We start from the raw sequence: 19,480 nt of genomic DNA on the forward strand, positions 1-19,480 counted from the left end.
CCAGTGCAAGGGATGTGGTCACCGTGTGCTGCCGGCCATTGCAGGCCACCTTTGCCTCCTAGTTTGGGGTTGATCTTTGCTCTGTGCCTGGTGCTGAGCATGAGCAGCATGTGGGGGCTCTTTGTTCCTTCCTTTGGAGCCCATCCATGCAACACAAAGCAGCAGCAGGACTGTGGCAAATAAAGTTTTGTACATGAAGATGGAGTCTGGCAGTGGCATTTCCTGGGTGCTTTCTGTCCTCAGGCTTTGCTGCCTGGGAAGGCGTCTTGCAGCAGACCATCTCCTTGGTGTTGGTCCTGGGAGTCGGAGCTAGGAGGAACCTAAACTCCAGCTGCCCCCGATTCCCCAGCTGGCACCCACTTGTCCCAGCTGGGTCATTGCCCTGCCCTGGGGGCACCCAAAGAGCTTCCAGCCTCCCATCACACAGACTCTGCAGAGGCTGTGCCCACACGGGTGCATCTCCGGCTCTTGGAAGTCCTCCAAGCAGAGGGAGCAGGTCTCCTCAGCCTTCAGCCCAAGATTACAGAATGACAGAGTAGCCTGAGTTGGTAGGGACCCAATGGGACCATCGAGTCCATCTCCAGGCTCCACAAAGGACCACCCAAAAATCAGACCCTTTCCCTAAGAGCCTTCTCCAAACACTCCTTGAGCTGCAGCAGGCTCAGGGCCGTGGCTACATCCCTCGGGAGCCTGTTGCAGTGCCCGACCACCCTCTCGGGGAATAAACCACTTCCAAACAGCCGGCCTGAGTGTCTCCGGTGGCAGCTCCATGTCGTTCCCTCGGGCTCTGTCGCTGGCCCCAGAGAGCAGAGACCGGTGCCTGCCCCTCCACTCCCCTCATCAGGAAGCTGTGGGCCACCTGAGGCCTCCCCTGTGTCTCCTCTGCTCTGGGCTCATCATGGCAAACGCCTTCAGCTGCTCCTCACACCCCTTGCCCTGCAGAGCCTTCTCCATCCTTGTGGCCCTCCCTTGGAGGCTCTCGCACAGTTTCACGCCCTTCGTCTGCTGTGCTGCCCACAGCTGCACGCAGTGCTCGAGGCGAGGCCGCAGCAGGCCGAGCAGAGCGGGACGATCCCTTCCCTCGGCCGGCCAGCAGTGCCGTGCCTGAGGCACCCCAGGGCACGCTTGGCCCTTTGGGGTCCCATGCCATGTCCCTCACCCACCCTCTCCACTTGGTAGGACACCGTAGGAGCCCCATGAGCCTCTGCCCTGTCCCCAGAATGCTGCAGAGACGCCAGCGGGGCTTGTGGAGCATCTTTATTCTCAGCACCGTGGCATCGGGTCTGAGATGGGGCCATCCGAGAGCCAGCGGTGCCAGGAGGTGTCTGTCTGGTGGTCCTCAGATGCTGCCTGGGGAAGGGGGACACACACAGGGAGAGAGATGGGGTGATTCGGCCCTCGCCAATGGGGACGGGGATGGGGACACCGTTACCTGCGGGGTAGTTGTCTCCAGGGAGGGGAGTGTAACCTGCTGGGGGGAGAAGGAGAGTGAGCAGAATCCTTGTCACCCTTGACCATGTCCCCCAAGAAGCATTTGGACTGTGCTCTTATTCATATGGTCTGAATTTTTGGGTAGACCTGTGTGGTGTCAGCAGTTGGACTCATTGATCCTTGTGGGTCCCTTCCAACTCGGGATATTCTATGATTCTATGACCCCACACTGGAGCAGGGGAAGAGAGTGACCGTGAAGGAGCAGCAGAGACGAAGTGCTATAGACTGACTGCAAACCCCATTGTCCCGTTCCCCTGCGCCGCTTGGGGAGAGGAGGTGGAAGAGGGTGGGGGTGCATGAGGGGAAGGTATCTCTGGTTTGTTTTCTTTGTTTCTCACTTTTCTGGCTTGTTAGTAATAGCTAGTAAATTCCTTTAATCTCCCTATGGTTAGTCAGTTTGCCCATGATGATAACTATTGTGTGATCTCCTGGTCCTTATTTCAAACCTTGAGCCCTTTTCATTGCATTTTCTCCCCTTTTCCCTTTGAGGAGGGGGAGTGAGAGAGCAGTTGTAGTGAAGCTCAGCTGCCCACCTGAGTAAAACCACCACACATGATGACAGCAGCCAGTTCTCTTAGTACTCTGGGATGAATCCCATCAGGCCCTATAGTCTTGTATGCATCCATCTGAAGCAGCAAATCCCACACAAATTCAGGGTTTGTTGGGAGTTTATCATTCCTGCAGTCACTGTCCTCCAGCTCAGGGCACCTGGGGTCCCACAGCCCAGCATCAGTGTTGAAGACAAAGGCAAAGAAAGCATTAAACAGCTCTGTGAAGTTGATGACCCTGTTTGGGCATCCCCATCCAGTAGCAGACCTATGATTTCTCTTGTACTAATTTTGCTGTTAAGATAGTTTAAAAAAAAATCCATTTTATTGCCCCTCATGTCCAGCCTCAACTCAAATTGTGCTTTGGCCATACGAATTTTCTCCCTACAAAAGCAAACAGTACCTCTGTAGTCCTTCCACATTGCCTGACCTCACTTCCAGCAAACAGAAACTTTCCTCATCCACCTAAGCTCTAGAAGAAGGTCCCTGCCCATCTGAGACAACCTTCTGCCACAGCTGCTTTACTGGAGCAGTGACCGAGGCTGGCTCTTTTCCTTCAGTACCCTGGGCTAAGGGTGGCAGCTCCAGGCTTGGCACCCAGCTGTGCCCCATTCCCTGCAGTCTCTGATCCTGCTCAGCTCTTCACTGCCATCTCTCCATATTGTCCCATTGCTCACTCTTTGATTCCTCCTTAGATGGGTGGAGATGAACGAGCTCAGACAGTGGCTTTCCCTGGAGGTCTGGAGAGGCCCCTGCTAGGGACAAGCCCCTCGTGCTTGCTGAAGGCCCTGGGCTGGGCACCCAGCTATGATGGGATGGTGGTGCCAGCCCTGCAGAGCTCCGCAGACATTGCCCCAGGGGCAGAGCTCCTCCCAGAGGGTTATTGCAGCCAGGAAGTGGGCAAAGGTTGGGGAAGTTGGGTGTAGCCTTGTGCTTTCCGCAGCTCTGCTGGGTCCTGTGAGGGACCTCTCTCTCAGTGGGGCTCCCTTGGAGAAAAACCCCTAGGGTCTGCCTGCCCCCTGGGGTACTTCTCTCTCAGATGGGGCTCCCCTGGGACTGCGGCCGCCCCAGCCTCACCAGCCATGCCAGGAGCCTCTTGTCTTCCCTCGTCACTCTGCTCCTCCTCCAGCTGGGCTCAGGTAAGATCCTGCGGAGCTGCTGGGGGCTCTCCCCCCTGGGCCTGGCAGATGTGCTGCTGTGGGGCTGGGGGGACCTGAGCCCACAGCTCAGCCCCAGATGGTTTTCGCTTTCCCTTTGGTTCTTTCATGCAGTACGGGAGCTGCCTTGGCGGCCCTTTCTGGCTCTTCTTCACCTGCCCGAATGCTGCAGAGAGGGCTCCCACTCCCAGCACACCTCCTTCTCCTGCACGTCCTCCTTCTCCTGTTTCCGCAGTGGGTTCCCATGGGACACGGGGGATGCAGCACGCAGCAACTCACACACAGCTCACCCGTTGTCAATCACTCCCCCTAAATTTACAATGACAAAATCTCACCGCCTCTCTGTGCCCTTCTCCATTACCCAGCCCAGCTCAGAGTGGTGGGACCAGGCCATTCGGTCACTGCCACCGTGGGGCAGGATGTCGTGCTGCCCTGCCACTTGTCCCCTCAACGGGATGCTGGCACCTTGGATATCAGGTGGATCCGGAATGAGTTCTCTGAGACAGTGCACCACTACCGCAATGGAGAGCAGCTGTACGGGGAGCAGATGGGGGCATATGCTGGGAGGACAGAGTTGGCTGCAGAGAGGGCTCCCACTCCCAGCACACCTCCTTCTCCTGCACGTCCTCCCTCTCCCTCTCCCATTTCCCCAGTGGTTTCCCATGGGACACGGGGGATGCAGGATGCACCAACTCACGCGCAGCTTGCGCTTTGTCACTCACTGGAACCCAGCTACACAATGAGGAGACACAGATGCTCTAATCCATCTGGTTCTCAAGGCATGAGCCAAGCTGAGCCGTCTCCAAACCCTATCATCCATCTCCATCCACGTCAGGTCTCACCATCCCCCAAACCCCTCATCCTTTATTCCACTGAGATCCCACCGATATCCCACCATCCCCAAACCCCATGCTCCTTCCTCCGAAAAGAGTCCCATCTCCCAAAATTCCATTGTCTTCCATTCCAGTGGAAATCCACCACCACAAACCCCATCCAAGTTCATCCCAGTGGGGTCCCACCATCCCCAAACCTCATCATCCTCCATCCCAGTACTGTCCAACTCATGTACAGCTCGCCCTTTGTCACTCACTGCCCCTAAATTTACGATGGCAAAAATCTCACAGCCTCTCTGTGCCCTTCTCCATTGCCCAGCCCAGCTCAGAGTGGTGGGACCAGGCCACCCTCTCACTGCCACCGTGGGGCAGGATGTCGTGCTGCCCTGCCAATTGTCCCCTCAACGGGATGCTCGCACCTTGGAAGTCAGGTGGATTCGGCACAGCTTATCTGAGACAGTGCACCACTACCGCAATGGAGAGGACCTGTATGAGGAGCAGATGGAGGCATATGTCGGGAGGACAGAGTTGGCCAGAGATGGTCTCTCTGCTGGAAGCCTGGACTTGCGAATCACCAGGCTGAGACCCTCTGATGATGGCCAGTACGTCTGCACTGTGGAAGATGCTGATGCTTATAACGAAGCCATTGTGGAGCTGGAGGTGTCAGGTTAGTGGCTGGGGTGATGCTTCCAGGGGAGAGTTTATGTGTCCTTTTAATGTTTCAGCTCTTTCACAGCATGGAGCATGCCCATGGATGTGGAGGTAATATTTGGGGAGAGAGCTGCATGGATATTTTTGTCAGTTTTCCCTGTTGTCCTTGAAGACAATAATCATAATATTGTGAGGGCACTGGGCACAGGCTGCTGAGCAGCTCCTTCAGCTGTGTCAGCAATGGGACCAAACACCACACAGGGAGAATGACAGAGTCCTCCGAGCAGCCGGACGTCTGCTTTACTTTTGCTTTGTGTGGTGGGGGAGATCTGAGACGTTGTCTGGAAGTCCCAGGGCTTCTTGAACCAGAACAACTTGGTGCAGAGATGCTGCCTGGAGGTGCTGTAGCTCGGCACCTGGGTTTTCTTGGCAATTTGGGGCCACTGGCATTGTGCAGCCCTTCTGTCTGGGTCCGGAACCAGTCGGGGTGCTTTGGGGTGAGGGTGGGTGCGTGGAGCGCCCGGTCCCTGAACCTCTGGGGCCGTGGCTGGTCTGGGCTGTGTCTAGCATGGGAGCAGATGGGGTCTTTGCCTTGGAACTGAATCCCTCCCCAAGTCAAGACCCAGCTCCAGCTCTTCCCGCAGCCACAGGCACTGACCCCCACCTCTCCCTCGGGGGCTACAAGGCCGGAGGCGTCCGCGTGCTGTGTCGATCGGCTGGCTGGTACCCGCTGCCGCAGCTGCTGTGGAGGGATGCTCGTGGGCAGCATCTGCCCTCGGTCTCCCAGACACATTCCCAGGACCAGGAGGGGCTCTTTGAAATCGAAGGTGCCATCATCGTGACCGGGAGCGTGGAGGGGCCCTTGTCCTGCGTGGTCAGGAGCAGCAGCATCCAGCAGGAGCGGGAATCATCCCTGCACATCGCAGGTACAAATAGCACAGCCAGGGGGAGGTGTTCCTGGCCCCTGCACTTGTCCTGAGCTGGGAGAAGTCTGGGTCTCGCTTTTCCACCCAGGGGCATGTAACACAGCCCTTTTCCTGGTGCCTTTTCTCAGCTCCCTTCTTCCACAATGCCCAGCCCTGGATGGTGGCTCTGGCTCTGGTCCTCGTGCTTTTGGCTGTGTCCATTGGCCTCGCTGTTTATCTCTTTCGAAAGAAAGGTAAGCTGGCAGCGCAGGGATGGAGCGGAGGGAGGTGTTCTGCAGGGACCCGCGTGGGTCTGGAGCGGGGCTGAGCCCTGGCCCAGGGAGGTGTGTAGGAGGAGGAAGGGAATGTTCTCCTGGGGATCCCAAAGGCCTTAGGATCCTCTTGGGCCTCTGCCTTGGGCAACAAAGACAGAGGAGAAGGCAAGGGGCCTTGGGTGGGAGGCCAGGGAGCATGGCTGCAGCGTGGGGCTGGTGGGAAGGCCCAGACCCCCTGCAGATGTTCCCACCGAGCAACCAAGCTGCTCTGCTGACCTCCTGTTCCTCCGCCTTTGCTTTTCAGCGGCACAGAGCCGAGAGCTGGGTGAGTCCTTGCAATCCCTGCCCCCAGCCCCCTGGGGAAGTGGTGTCCCTGTGGGAGGGACTGGTCTGGGTGGGCTGTGGGGGCTTGTGTGCTGGTGGCTCGGGGGTGCTGGAGGAGCAGCTGGAGCCTGACGGGGGAGTGGGGAGTGCTGGGGCTGGGGCTGCCCTGGGCACGGGACACGGCCGGGATGGCTGAAAGGAACGGGGATCAAGGTGGGGACGGGGAGTGAGCTGCAGGGCTGCCCTACTCTGCACTGATGCTTCCAGGACAAGGATATCCTCCACCCGTCCCCATTCACTTCCACTTGTGTTTTGGTGGCACGGTGCAGAGAGCTGCACAAGTGTCTGTTCTTAATGCTACAAGTCCTGCAAAATGCTGGGCCTCAGTCCTTGTTGGTCTGGTCGCTACAAGTCTGGCAACAAGGTGGTCTGTATCCATGCACGAGAGCAAAAAAATTTGGGGTCTAGCCATGGAAGCAGCAATGGGGTGAAAGTCTCTCCACTCTGACCATTCATTCCTTTTGCTTTTCATAGCAGCAAAAAAGGATGCAAAGCTGGGTAAGTCTCCTTCCACAAAGAGAAGGCATTTGGTGTCTTTCCACAGGCATACCGTCCCCTCTGACCATACATTGCTTCTCTTTCTTTTTCCTTTCCAGTGAAACAAGCTGCAGAGATAGGTGAGTGGCCATCCCTGACCTGAAAGACTTTGCTGCATAGACAAAGGATGAGAATTTTTTCCCTCTGATCATGCATTCCTTATGCTTTTCTTTTCCAGAGGAAAAAGATGCAAGACTGGGTGAGTCTCTCTTCCCCCCCACAACTGAAGGAATTTGGGGTCTTTGGTTTGTAGCAGCCATTGGTGAGAAGCTGACTCCTCTCATTGATGCATTCCTTTTCTCTTTTGTTTGTAGCCGAACAAGCTGCAGAGCTGGGTAAGTCTCACTCTCCAAACGCAAAAAAAATAATAATAATAATAAAAAAGCATCATAGTGAGAGGTATGGGATAAGAAACTGTGCCCGCTGATCATGTTTCTTTTTCTCTTTCATTTGTAGAGAAACAAGCTGCAGAGCTGGGTGAGTGTCCCAATGCTTGGGCCTCTGGACAACACTAAAGCGATGTGCAGGGGAGGGTGGGCAGCTGGGACAGAGCAGCCCAGGGCTGGCCCCTCACCCTGCCCACACCCACTGGGCACCAGCCATAGGCTGTGACCAGCTCTCCCCTCTCATTCCAGCATGGAGAAAGTTTCTGCTGCCTCAAAATAGAGGTAGGTGTGTATTGGGTTGCCCTCTACAGTGCTTCTGCTGCCCTTGCTGGGGCATGTTCAGGAGCCAAGAGGTGCCCCATCTCCTGCCCCGTGGGGCAGCTCCTGGCCCCGAGCTGGGGAAAGCCTGCCCAGGGCTGAGCTCTGCCCCTGATGGCCTGGCTCCTTCTGTCCCTGCAGTGAAGGTGACCCTGGATCCGCACACGGCTCATCCTGACCTTGTTGTGTGTCAGGACTACAGCAGTGTGAGATTGGAAAGTGAATGGCAGCAGGTTCCTGACATACCAGAGAGATTTGACTATTGGTGCTGCGTGCTGGGCCATGAGGAGTTCAGAGAGGGGAGGCACTTCTGGGTGGTGGAGGCGGAGGGAGAGATGAAAGAAGAATCATGGTGGGCTGTGGGTGTGGCCAGGGCATCTGTGAAGAGGAAGGGGGATATCAAAACGAGCCCTGAAGAAGGGATCTGGGCTGTGGAGTACGATCATGGGCAGCTCTGGTCTCTGACGCGTCCTCCCACCCACTTGTCCCTGTCCCCTGTCCCCACGAGGATCTGGGTCTGTCTGGACTGTACCCAGCAGCAGGTGTCTTTTATTAGTGCTGACAATGGGGTCGAGATCTTCTCTTTCACAGCAGCCTCCTTCAATGGGGAGGGCATCCGCCCCTGGTTCTGTCTAGAGACAGAGGGAATCCAGCTGTGCCTGAGGGACAGCACCTTGTAGACCCTGTCCCCAGCCCTGGGGGGCTCCTGCCCTTCTCCAGCCACTCCTGCATCACCTCTCCTTGGTCCTGCAGGAGCAGCACAGGAATGAGGGGCAGTGGGGCCAGGGGCTGCCCTGTGTTCCTCCCTGCTGCTGGAGGAGGGCTGGGATGCTGCAAGCAGGGGCCAGGCCCCTTGCAGACCCTGGGCTCTGCCCTGCACGCGGCTCCTGTGCTGGGGCACAAGCCCTGCTGGCACCCGCAGGTCTCACCCGGCCTCTGAGCCCCAGCGGGCAGCACAGGGGCTGCAGCAGCTCTCCACGCTCCTCTCCCCTCTGCTTGCACTGCCTGCAGACCCCAGTGCAAGGGATGTGGTCACCGTGTGCTGCCGGCCATTGCAGGCCACCTTTGCCTCCTAGTTTGGGGTTGATCTTTGCTCTGTGCCTGGTGCTGAGCATGAGCAGCTGTGGGGGCTCTTTGTTCCCTCCTCTGGAGCACATCAAGGCACAGCAGCAGCAGGACTGTGGCAAATAAAGTTTTGCATGCGAAGATGGAGTCTGGCAGTGGCATTTCCTGGGTGCTTTCTGTCCTCAGGCTTTGCTGCCTGGGAAGGTGTCTTGCAGCAGACCGTCTCCTCGGTGCCTGAGCCTCCCCTGTGGCAGCTCCATGTCATTCCATTGGGCCCTGTCACTGGCCCCAGAGAGCAGAGACCAGCCCCTGCCCCTCCGCTCCCCTCATCAGGAAGCTGTGGGCCATCGCGAGGCCTCCCCTGTGTCTCCTCTGCTCTGGGCTCAACAAGCCAAGCGCCTTCAGCCGCTCCTCACACCCCTTGCCCTGCAGAGCCTTCGCCATCCTCGTAGCCCTCCCTTGAAGGCCCTCACACAGTTTCTCACCCTTCGTCTGCTGTGGTGCCCACAGCTGCACGCAGTGCTCGAGGCGAGGCCGCAGCAGGCCGAGCAGAGCGGGACGATCCCTTCCCTCAGCCGGCCAGCAGTGCCGTGCCTGAGGCACCCCAGGGCACGCTTGGCCCTTCGGGGTCCCATGCCATGTCCCCCACCCACCCTCTCCACTTGGTGGGACACCGTAGGAGCCCCATGAGCCTCTGCCCTGTCCCCAGAATGCTGCAGAGACACCAGCAGGGCTTGTGGAGCATCTTTATTCTCAGCACCGCGGCATCGGGTCTGAGATGGGGCCATCCGGAAGCCACAGGTGCCAGGAGGTGTCCGTCTGGGGGTCCTCAGATGCTGCCTGGGGAAGGGGGACACACACAGGGAGAGAGATGGGGTGATTCAGCCCTCGCCAATGGGGACGGGGATGGGGACACCGTTACCTGCGGGGTAGTTGTCTCCAGGGAGGGGAGTGTAACCTGCAGGGGGGGAGAAGAGGAGTGAGCAGAATCCTTGTCACCCTTGACCATGTCCCCCAGGAAGCATTTGGACTGTGCTCTTATTCATATGGTCTGAATTTTTGGGTAGACCTGTGTGGTGTCAGCAGTTGGACTCATTGATCCTTGTGGGTCCCTTCCAACTCGGGATATTCTATGATTCTATGACCCCACGTTGGAGCAGGGGAAGAGAGTGACCGTGAAGGAGCAGCAGAGACGAAGTGCTATAGACTGACTGCAAACCCCATTGTCCCGTTCCCCTGCGCCGCTTGGGGAGAGGAGGTGGAAGAGGGTGGGGGTGGATGAGGGGAAGGTATCTCTGATTTGTTTTCTTTGTTTCTCACTTTTCTGGCTTGTTAGTAATAGCTAGTAAATTCCTTTAATCTCCCTATGGTTGGTCAGTTTGCCCATGATGATAACTATTGTGTGATCTCCTGGTCCTTATTTCAATCCTTGAACCCTTTTCATTGCATTTTCTCCCCTTTTCCCTTTGAGGAGGGGGAGTGAGAGAGCGGTTGTAGTGAAGCTCAGCTACCCACTTGAGTAAAACCAACACACACGATGACAGCAGCCAGTTCTCTTAGTACTCTGAGATGAATCCCATCAGGTCCTATAGTCTTGTATGCATCCATCTGGAGCAGCAAATCCCACACAAATTCAGGGTTTGTTGGGAGTTCATCATTCCTGCAGTCACTGTCCTCCAGCTCAGGGCACCTGGGGTCCCACAGCCCAGCATCAGTGTTGAAGACAGAGGCAAAGAAAGCATTAAACAGCTCTGTGAAGTTAAGATAGTTTAAAAAAAATCCATTTTATTGCCCCTCATGTCCAGCCTCAACTGAAATTGAGCTTTGGCCATACGAATTTTCTCCCTACAAAGGCAAGCAGTATCTCTGTAGTCCTTCCACATTGCCTGACCTCACTTCCAGCAAACAGAAACTTTCCTTATCCACCTAAGCTCTAGAAGAAGGTCCCTGCCCATCTGAGCCAACCTTCTGCCACAGCTGCTTTACTGGAGCAGTGACCGAGGCTGGCACTTTGCCTTCAGCACCCTGGTCAAAGGGTGGCAGCTCCAGGCTTGGCACCCAGCTGTGCCCCATTCCCTGCAGCCTCCGATCCCACTCAGCTCTTCACTGTCATCTCTCCACATTGTCCCATTGCTCACTCTTTGATTCCTCCTTAGATGGGTGGAGATGAACGAGCTCAGACAGTGGCTTTCCCTCGAGGTCTGGAGAGGACCCTGCCGGGGACAAGTCCCTCGTGCTTGCTGAAGGCAGAGGACTGGGCACCCAGCTGTGAAGGGGTGGTGGTGCCAGCCCTGCAGAGCTCCCCAGACATTGCACCAGTGCCAGAGCTCCTCCAAGAGACTTACTGCAGCCAGGAAGTGGGCAAAGGTTGGGGAAGTTGGGAATAGCCTTGTGCTTTCTGCAGCTCTGCTGGGTCCTGTGAGGGACATCAATATTGGTGGGGCTCCCTTGGAGAAGAACCCCTGGGGGGCTGCCTGCCCCCTGGGGGACCTCTCTCTCAGATGGGGCTCCCCGGGGGCTGCCAAAAACCCAACCTCACCAGCCATGCCAGGGGCCTGCTGACTTCCCTCGTCACTCTGCTCCTCCTCCAGATGGGCTCAGGTAGGATCCTGCAGGGCTGTTGGGGGCTCTCCCCCCTGGGCCTGGCAGATGTACTGCGGTGGGGCAGGGGGGACCTGAGTCCACAGCTCAGCCCCAGCTGGGTTTCGCTTTCCCTTTGGTTCTTTCATGCAGTACGGGAGCTGCCTCGGCTGCCCTTTCTGGCTCTTCGTCACCTGCCCGAATGCTGCAGAGAGGGCTCCCACTCCCAGCACACCTCCTTCTCCTGCACGTCCTCCCTCTCCCTCTCCTGTTTCCCCAGTGGTTTCCCATGGGACACGGGGGACACAGCACACACCAACTCACGCAAAGCTCACCCTTTGTCACTCACTGCCCCTAAATTTACAATGACAAAATCTCACCACCTCTCTGTGCCCTTCTCCATTGCCCAGCCCAGCTCAGAGTGGAGGGACCAGGCCAGCCTCTCACTGCCTCCGTGGGGCAGGATGTCGTGCTGCCCTGCCACTTGTCCCCTCAACGGGATGCTCGCACCTTGGACGTCAGGTGGATTCGGAACAGGTTATCTGAGACAGTGCATCACTACCACAATGGAGAGCAGCTGTACGGGGAGCAGATGGGGGCATATGTCGGGAGGACAGAGTTGGCCAGAGATGGTCTCTCTGCTGGAAGCCTGGACTTGCGAATCACCAGGCTGAGACCCTCTGATGATGGCCAGTACGTCTGCACTGTGGAAGATGCTTATAACGAAGCCATTGTGGAGCTGGAGGTGTCAGGTTAGTGGCTGGGGTGATGCTTCCAAGGGAGAGTTTACGTGTCCTTTGAATGTTTCAGCTCTTTCACAGCATGGAGCATGCCCATGGATGTGGAGGTAATATTTGGGGAGAGAGCTGCATGGATATTTTTGTCAGTTTTCCCTGTTGTCCTCGAAGACAATAATCATAATATTGTGAGGGCAGTGGGCACAGGCTGCTGAGCAGCTCCTTCAGCTGTGTCAGCAATGGGACCAAACACCACACAGGGAGAATCACAGAGTCCTCTGAGCTGCCGGATGTCTGCTTTACTTTTGCTTTGTGTGGTGGGGGAGATCTGAGACGTTGTCTGGAAGTCTTGGGGCTTCTTGAACCAGCACGGCTTGGTGCCGAGACGCTGACTGGAGGCACTGAAGCTCAGCACCTGGGTTTTCTTGGCAATTTGGGGCCATTGGCATTGTGCAGCCCTTCCATCTGGGTCCGGAACCAGTCGGGGTGCTTTGGGGTGAGGGTGGGTGCATGGAGCGCCTGGTCCCTGAACCTCTGGGGCCGTGGCTGGTCTGGGCTGTGTCTAGCATGGGAGCAGATGGAGTCTTTGCCTTGGAACTGAATCCTTCCCCAAGTCAAGACCCAGCCACGGGCTCTTCCCCCAGCCACAGGCACTGACCCCCACCTCTCCCTGGGGGGCTACGAGGCCGGAGGCTTCCGAGTGCTGTGTCGATCGGCCGGCTGGTACCCGCTGCCGCAGCTGCTGTGGAGGGATGCTCGCGGGCAGCATCTGCCCTCGGTCTCCCAGACACATTCCCAGGACCAGGAGGGGCTCTTTGAAATCGAAGGCGCCATCATCGTGACCGGGAGCGTGGAGGGGCCCTTGTCCTGCGTGGTCAGGAGCAGCCGCCTCCAGCAGGAGCGGGAATCGTCCCTGCACATCGCAGGTACAAATAGCGCAGCCAGGGGGAGGTGTTCCTGGCCCCTCCACTTGTCCTGAGCTGGGAGAAGTCTGGGTCTTGCTTTTCCACCCACGGGCATGGAAACACAGCCCTTTTCCTGGTGCCTTTTCTCAGCTCCCTTCTTCCACAACGCCCAGCCCTGGATGGTGGCTCTGGCTCTGGTCCTCGTGCTTTTGGCTGTGTCCATTGGCCTCGCTGTTTATCTCTTTCTAAAGAAAGGTAAGCTGGCAGCGCAGGGATGGGGCGGAGGAGGGTGTTGTGCAGGACCCCTGTGGGTCTGGAGTGGGGCTGAGCCCTGGCCCAGGGAGGTGCGAAGGAGGAGGAAGGGAATGTTCTCCTGGGGATCCCAAAGGCCTTAGGATCCTCTTGGGCCTCTGCCTTGGGCAACGAAGGCAGGGGAGAAGGCAAGGGGCCTTGGGTGGGAGGCCAGGGAGCATGGCTGCAGCGTGGGGCTAGTGGGAAGGCCCAGAGCCCCTGCAGATGTTCCCACCGAGCAACCAAGCTGCTCTGCTGACCTCCTGTTCCTCCACCTTTGCTTTTCAGTGGCACAGAGCCGAGAGCTGGGTGAGTCCTTGCAGTGCCTGCCCCCAGCCCCTGGGGAAGTGGTGTCCCTGCGGGAGGGACTGGGCTGGGTGGGCTGTGGGGGCTTGTGTGCTGGTGGCTCGGGGGTGCTGGAGGAGCAGCTGGAGCCTGACGGGGGAGTGGGGAGTGCTGGGGCTGGGGCTGCCCTGGGCACGGGACACGGCCGGGATGGCTGAAAGGAACGGGGATCAAGGTGGGGACGGGGAGCGAGCTGCGGGTCTGTCCCACTCTGCAGTGACGCTTCTGGAACAGGGACATTCTCCAGCAATCCGTTCTTCACTTCCTTAATGGCTTTGGTAGCACAAAGATCAAAGTTGCACAAGTGTCTGTCCTTACTGTTCCACTTACAAGAGCATTGTACAAAGCTGGGCCACAATGACTATTTGTCTGGTCCCACCTCGGAGCAAGGCAGTATTTTCCCAGTCATGGGATGTGTTCAGGGTCTACCATGGGCTGAGCAACTCTCCCCTCTGATCATGCATTACTTTCACTTTCCTTTTCAGAGAAACAAGCTGCAGAGCTGGGTGAGTGTCCCCATTCTTGGGCTGCATGACAACTCCAAGGCAATGTGCAGGGGAGGGTGGGCAGCTGGGACAGAGCAGACCAGGGCTGGGCCCTCGCCCTACCCATACCCACTGGGCACCGGCCGTGGGCTGTGACCAGCTCTCCCCTCTCCTTCCAGCATGGAGAAGGGGTCTGCTGCCTCAAAATAGAGGTAAGTGTGTATTGGGTTGCCCTCTGCGGTGCTTCTCCTGCCCTTGCTGGGGCATGTTCAGGAGCCAAGAGGTGCCCCATCTCCTGCCCCGTGGGGCAGCTCCTGGCCCCGAGCTGGGGAAAGCCTGCCCAGGGCTGAGCTCTGCTCCTGATGGCCTGGCTCCTTCTGTCCCTGCAGTGAAGGTGACCCTGGATCCGCACACGGCTCATCCTAAGCTTGTCCTGTCTCAGGACCAAACGAGTGTGAGACGGGAAAGGGAATGGCAGCAGGTTCCTGACACACCAGAGAGATTTGACACTTGTTGCTGCGTGCTGGGCCGTGAGGAGTTCAGAGAGGGGAGGCACTGCTGGGTGGTGGTGGTGGAGCGGAAGAGGGGAAAGTATTTGTGGTGGGCTGTGGGGGTGGCCAGGGCATCTGTGAAGAGGAAGAAGTGGATCGACGTGAGCCCTGAAGGAAGGATCTGGGCTGTGCAGTACAATGAGGGGCAACTCATGGCTCTCACATCTCCTCGCACCCCCTTGTCCCTGTCCCCTGTCCCCACGAGGATCTGGGTCTGTCTCAACTGTACCCAGCAGCAGGTGTCTTTTATCAACGCTGACAACGGGGTGGAGATCTTCACTTTCACAGCAGCCAACTTCAATGGGGAGAGCATCCGCCCCTGGTTCTGGCTGAGGACACAGGGAATTCAGCTGTGCCTGAGGGACAGCACCTTGTAGACCCTGTCCTCAGCCCTGGGGGGCTCCTGCCCTTCTCCAGCCACTCCTGGATTACCTCTCCTTGGTCCTGCAGGAGCAGCACAGGAATGAGGGGCAGTGGGGCCAGGGGCTGCCCTGTGTTCCTCCCTGCTGCTGGAGGAGGGCTGGGATGCTGCAAGCAGGGGCCAGGCCCCTTGCAGACCATGGGCTCTGCCCTGCACACGGCTCCTGTGCTGGGGCACAAGCCCTGCTGGCACCCGCGGGTCTCACCCTGCCTCTGAGTCCCCGCGGGCAGCACAGGGGCTGCAGCAGCTCTCCACGCTCCTCTCCCCTCTGCTTGCACTGCTTGCAGACCCCAGTGCAAGGGATGTGGTCACCGTGTGCTGCCGGCCATTGCAGGCCACCTTTGCCTCCTAGTTTGGGGTTGATCTTTGCTCTGTGCCTGGTGCTGAGCATGAGCAGCCTGTGGGGGCTCTTTGTTCCCTCCTCTGGAGCACATCAAGGCACAGTAGCAGCAGCACTGTGGCAAATAAAGTTTTGCACAGGAAGATGGAGTCTGGCAGTGGCATTTCCTGGGTGCTTCTGTCCTCAGGCTTTGCTGCCTGGGAAGGCGTCTTGCAGCAGACCGTCTCCTCAGTGCCTGAGCCTCCCCTGTGGCAGCTCCATGCCGTTCCCTCGGGCCCTGTCGCTGGCCCCAGAGAGCAGAGACCAGCCCCTGCCCCTCCGCTCCCCTCATCAGGAAGCTGTGGGCCACCGCGAGGCCTCCCCTGCATCTCCTCTGCTCTGGGCTCAACAAGCCAAGCGCCTTCAGCCGCTCCTCACACGCCTTGCCATGGAGAGCTTTTGCCGTCCTCGTAGCCCTCCCTTGGAGGCTCTCGCACAGTTTCATGCCCTTCGTCTGCTGTGGTGCCCACAGCTGCACGCAGTGCTCGAGGCGAGGCCGCAGCAGGCCGAGCAGAGCAGGATGATCCCTTCCCTCGGCCGGCCAGCAGTGCTGTGCCTGAGGCACCCCAGGGCACGCTTGGCCCTTTGGGGTCCCATGCCATGTCCCCCACCCACCCTCTCCACTTGGTGGGACACCATAGGAACCCCATGAGCCTCTGCCCTGTCCCCAGAATGCTGCAGAGACGCCAGCGGGGCTTGTGGAGCATCTTTATTCTCAGCACCGCAGCATCGGGTCTGAGATGGGGCCATCCGGGAGCCACAGGTGCCAGGAGGTGTCCGTCTGGGGGTCCTCAGATGCTGCCTGGGGAAGGGGGACACACACAGGGTGAGAGATGGGGTGATTCGGCTCTCGCCAATGGGGACGGGGATGGGGACACCGTTACCTGCAGGGTAGTTGTCTCCAGGGAGGGGAGTGTAACCTGCAGGGGGGAGAAGAGGAGTGAGCAGAGTCCTCGTCGCCCTTGACCACGTCCCCAGCTCTCCCCGGCCACTCACCGGGGACGGGAGGCCTGGCCCTGAAGCGGTAGACGCCGGTGAGAAATAAGCCAAGTCCCACCACCATCAGCACGGTGGCCACCGCCACCATTATCGTCACCTCCGGCAGCAGTCCGGGACCTGCGGGGACACGGCCGGGTGAGTGACAGCAGGGCGGCAATAGTGCTGGCCTCCGGGTGTGGTCCTGCGCCTCTCCACTCACTCCAGTCCTCCAGGAGAGGCTCCTGCAGGCTGACGTGCTGCACCGAGCACGTGTAGGTGTCGCCTGCCACCGGGGCCACCATCAGGGACACCTGCGTCTGGTAGGTCCAGTCGCCGTTGGGGATGGCGGAGATGGGGTTGTAGCCGTCGGGCTCCAGGATGTCCCCGTTGCGCAGCCAGATGACGGTCACCTCGGGGGGGTAGAAGCCCCAGATGTGGCAGGTGAGGCGGACGGGCACACGGGCGTTCCCCGTCTCCGCGGGGATGATGCGGACTTGGGGCTGCGCTGGAGCAGGGACGGGGATGGGGTCAGGGGTGTGCGAGCCCCTTTTCCCTGCCCCGTGCAACGTCCCTACGCAATGCTCCGTGCAACGCTCCTGTGCAACGCCCTGTGCAAAGCTCCACGCAACTTCCCCACGCCGCTTCCCCATGCAACGCCCTGTGCAAGCTCTAGGCATTGTCCCACGCGATGTCACGTGCGACATCCCCATGCGATGCCCACGAGATGCCCTGTGCAACGCCCCTGTGCCACACCCTGCAAGAGGCATTGCTCCGTGCAACATCCCTATGCAAAGTGCAATGCAGTGTGCTGTGCAGTGCTCCGTGCAACATCCCCCTGCAACGTCCCCATGCAGTGTGCTCTGCAGCACCCCCATGCAATGCCTGGTGCAACATCTCCTTGCAACATGCCCTACAACACCCCTGTGCAACAATCCCATGCAACACCCCTGTGCAACAATCCCATGCAACATACTCTGCAAAACCCCTGTGCAATGCCCCCACGCAATGCCACAATGCAACAGCTCCATGCAACATGCTCTGCAATACGTCCATGCAATGCCCTTTGCAACACTCCTCTGCTATCCTCCATGCAAAGCCCCCATGCAATATGCCCTGCAACAGCCCCGTGCAATGCCCCCATGCAACATGCTCTGCAACACTCCCACGCAACACCCCAGGCAATATTCTCCTACAGCGTTTCCACACCACGGCCCCACGCCAAGCCCCCCCCAGGGGCTCACTGCGCCGCAGCGCCGTCCAGTCCCAGTAGCGCAGGGCCAGGTCGCTGCAGGCCTGGCGCCGGGCCTCGACGTGCTGCACCCAGGTGCTGTCGTTGTTGAGGTGGGCGGCGAGGTGGGTGGCCTGCAGCCGCAGCAGCCCCCAGTCGCAGGCGACAAAGCGCTGAGTGTCGGAGTCGTAGCACACCAGCTGGTTCTTGTTGAAGGCCAGGGTGAAGTCGAAGCCCATCACGGAGCCGTTGGCCGCCAGCGGGCAGGAGCTGGCCATGTGCATCAGGAACGCGGCTGCGGGGAGGGGGGAAGGAATGTCATCTCTGTGCCTCCGTCCACCTCCATGCAGAGCAGAGCCCCCCAAATCCCCAGGGTCCCATAGAGCAGAGCCCCTCCAATGCTCCCCTATGGGGTCTCATAGAGCAGAGCCCCCCAAACCATCCCCAGGGTCCCATAGAGCTGAGTATCCCCAAAGCATCCCCAAAGTCCCACAGAGCAGAGCCCCTCCAATGCCCCCCACAGGATCCCATACAGCAGAGCCCTCTCCAAACCATCCCCAGGGTCCCACAGAGCAGAGCCCCCCCCAAACCTCCCCCATGGTCCCCAAGGGCAAAGCCCCTCACATACAACCCCACAGTCCCATACAGCAGACCACCCCCCAACACGCCCCCCCCCCCCCGAGTCCCACAGTGCAGAACCCCCCCAAACTATCCCTAGGGTCCCATGATACTGAGCCCCCCCAAACCTCCCCAAGGCCCCATAAAGCAAAGCCCCCACCCAAACTCCCCCCAGGGCCCCATAGAGCAGAGCCCCCACAGACTACCCCAAAGTCTCATGATGCTGAGCCCCACAAGACTGTCCTCGGGGGTCCCATAGAGCAGAGCCCCCCAAAACTTATCCCTAGGGTCCCGTGATGCTGAGCACCCCCAGACATCCCCACGGCCCCATAAAGCAAAGCCCCCCCCCAACTCTCCACAGGGTCCTATAGAGCAGAGCCCCCCACAAACTACCCCCTGTGTCCCATAGAGCACAGCCCCCACAAACTACCCCCAGGGTCCCACAATGCTGAGCCCCCCAAGACTATCCCCAAGGGTCCCACAGAGCAGAGCCCCCCAAAACGTATCCCTAGGGTCCCATGATGCTGAGGCCCCCCAAACATCCCCAAGGCCCCATAAAGCAGAGCCCCCCACAAACTCCCCTGTGTCCCATAGAGCAGAGCCCCCCCAAACTAACCGCAGGGTCCCACGATGCTGAGCCCCCCAAGACTGTCCCCGGGGGTCTCATAGAGCAGAGCCCCCCAAAACTTATCCCTAGGGTCCCATGATGCTGAGCCCCCCCCAGACATCCCCACGGCCCCATAGAGCAAAGCCCCCCCCAACTCTCCACAGGGTCCTATAGAGCAGAGCCCCCCCAAACTCCCCCCAGAGCCCCACAGAGCAGAACCCCCCCAAACTCCCCCCAGAGCCCCACAGAGCAGAGCCCCCCCAAACTCCCCCCAGGGTCCCACGATGCTGAGCCCCCCCCAGCCCGTCCCCGGGGGTCCCACAGAGCAGAGCCCCCCCAAAACCATCCCGGGGGGTCCCCAAGGGCCGCCCCCCCCACCCATCCCGGGGTGTCCCCCCCCCGCCCCCCCCCGTCCCCACCTGCCCCCCGCGCTCCCAGGGCCAGGCCGAGCAGCAGCAGCATCGCGGGGGCGTCCGGCCGCGCTCTGCCCCCCCCCCCCCAACTTCCACGCACCCCCCCCCCTCCGGTCCCGCAACCCCACGTCGGGTGTCCTGGGGGGGGGGGGGAGCCCCCGGGCAACCAATGAGAGCCGCGAGCCGCGCCTACGTCACCGGTTGCCGGAGCAGAACGGCTCGGAGCCGCCGTCGGGGGGGACATAGCGCGGTGGCCGCGCGGCCCCACGCCGCTGTCACCGTCCCGCGTGGGCGAGCCCCCGTGGGCTCACGGCTACCTGCACCCCCGGGGGACGCCCCCCCCCCCCCGGCCTCTGCTTCGCCCCCCTGCCGGGAACTTTGCGCGTCCAAAC

The 19,480-nt window shown here is 59.4% G+C and overlaps 2 protein-coding genes across 9 annotated transcripts; one reads left to right on the plus strand and one right to left on the minus strand.

The window, feature by feature from the left end:
* Positions 1 to 1,242: 1,242 nt before the first annotated feature.
* LOC308184291 (HLA class II histocompatibility antigen, DM beta chain-like) lies at positions 1,243 to 19,480 on the minus strand. Of its 8 annotated transcripts, none has more exons than XM_080571331.1 (6): positions 19,287 to 19,480; positions 17,464 to 17,745; positions 16,443 to 16,727; positions 16,241 to 16,360; positions 1,433 to 1,468; positions 1,243 to 1,350 (listed from the first exon to the last, which is right to left on the minus strand). In XM_080571331.1, the coding sequence occupies exons 1-6, from the start codon at positions 19,330 to 19,332 to the stop codon at positions 1,340 to 1,342; spliced, it is 780 nt and encodes a 259-aa protein (XP_080427457.1). In that variant the 5' UTR covers positions 19,333 to 19,480; the 3' UTR covers positions 1,243 to 1,339. The 8 variants fall into 8 exon arrangements, with proteins under 8 accessions (XP_080427457.1, XP_080427455.1, XP_080427461.1 ...); XM_080571329.1 differs by lacking the exon at positions 1,433 to 1,468 and adding an exon at positions 16,129 to 16,164; XM_080571335.1 differs by lacking the exons at positions 1,433 to 1,468; positions 19,287 to 19,480 and adding exons at positions 9,473 to 9,508; positions 19,095 to 19,226.
* On the plus strand, positions 3,079 to 8,165 carry LOC308184187 (butyrophilin subfamily 3 member A1-like; the record flags this gene model as incomplete). Its single annotated transcript, XM_080571020.1, has 10 exons — positions 3,079 to 3,178; positions 3,562 to 3,730; positions 4,164 to 4,261; positions 4,349 to 4,696; positions 5,325 to 5,606; positions 5,735 to 5,839; positions 6,719 to 6,742; positions 6,841 to 6,861; positions 6,960 to 7,091; positions 7,627 to 8,165. The coding sequence occupies 10 exons, from the start codon at positions 3,079 to 3,081 to the stop codon at positions 8,163 to 8,165; spliced, it is 1,818 nt and encodes a 605-aa protein (XP_080427146.1).

The sequence above is a fragment of the Anser brachyrhynchus genome (assembly GCF_964034855.1).
Source record: "Anser brachyrhynchus genome assembly, chromosome: 30".
NCBI classification, from domain to species: Eukaryota; Metazoa; Chordata; class Aves; order Anseriformes; family Anatidae; genus Anser; species Anser brachyrhynchus.

Bases quoted from the DNA above. Each gene is read 5' to 3' on its own strand.
- LOC308184291 (XM_080571331.1), bottom strand. From the start codon at position 19,332: ATGTCCCCCCCGACGGCGGCTCCGAGCCGTTCTGCTCCGGCAACCG. The intron at 16,728-17,463 runs GTGAGCCCCTGG...TCCCTGCTCCAG, and splicing joins CTGGACGGCGCTGCGGCGCA to CGCAGCCCCAAGTCCGCATC. The intron at 1,469-16,240 runs GTGAGTGGCCGG...TCCCCCCAGCAG, and splicing joins GGCCAGGCCTCCCGTCCCCG to GTTACACTCCCCTCCCTGGA.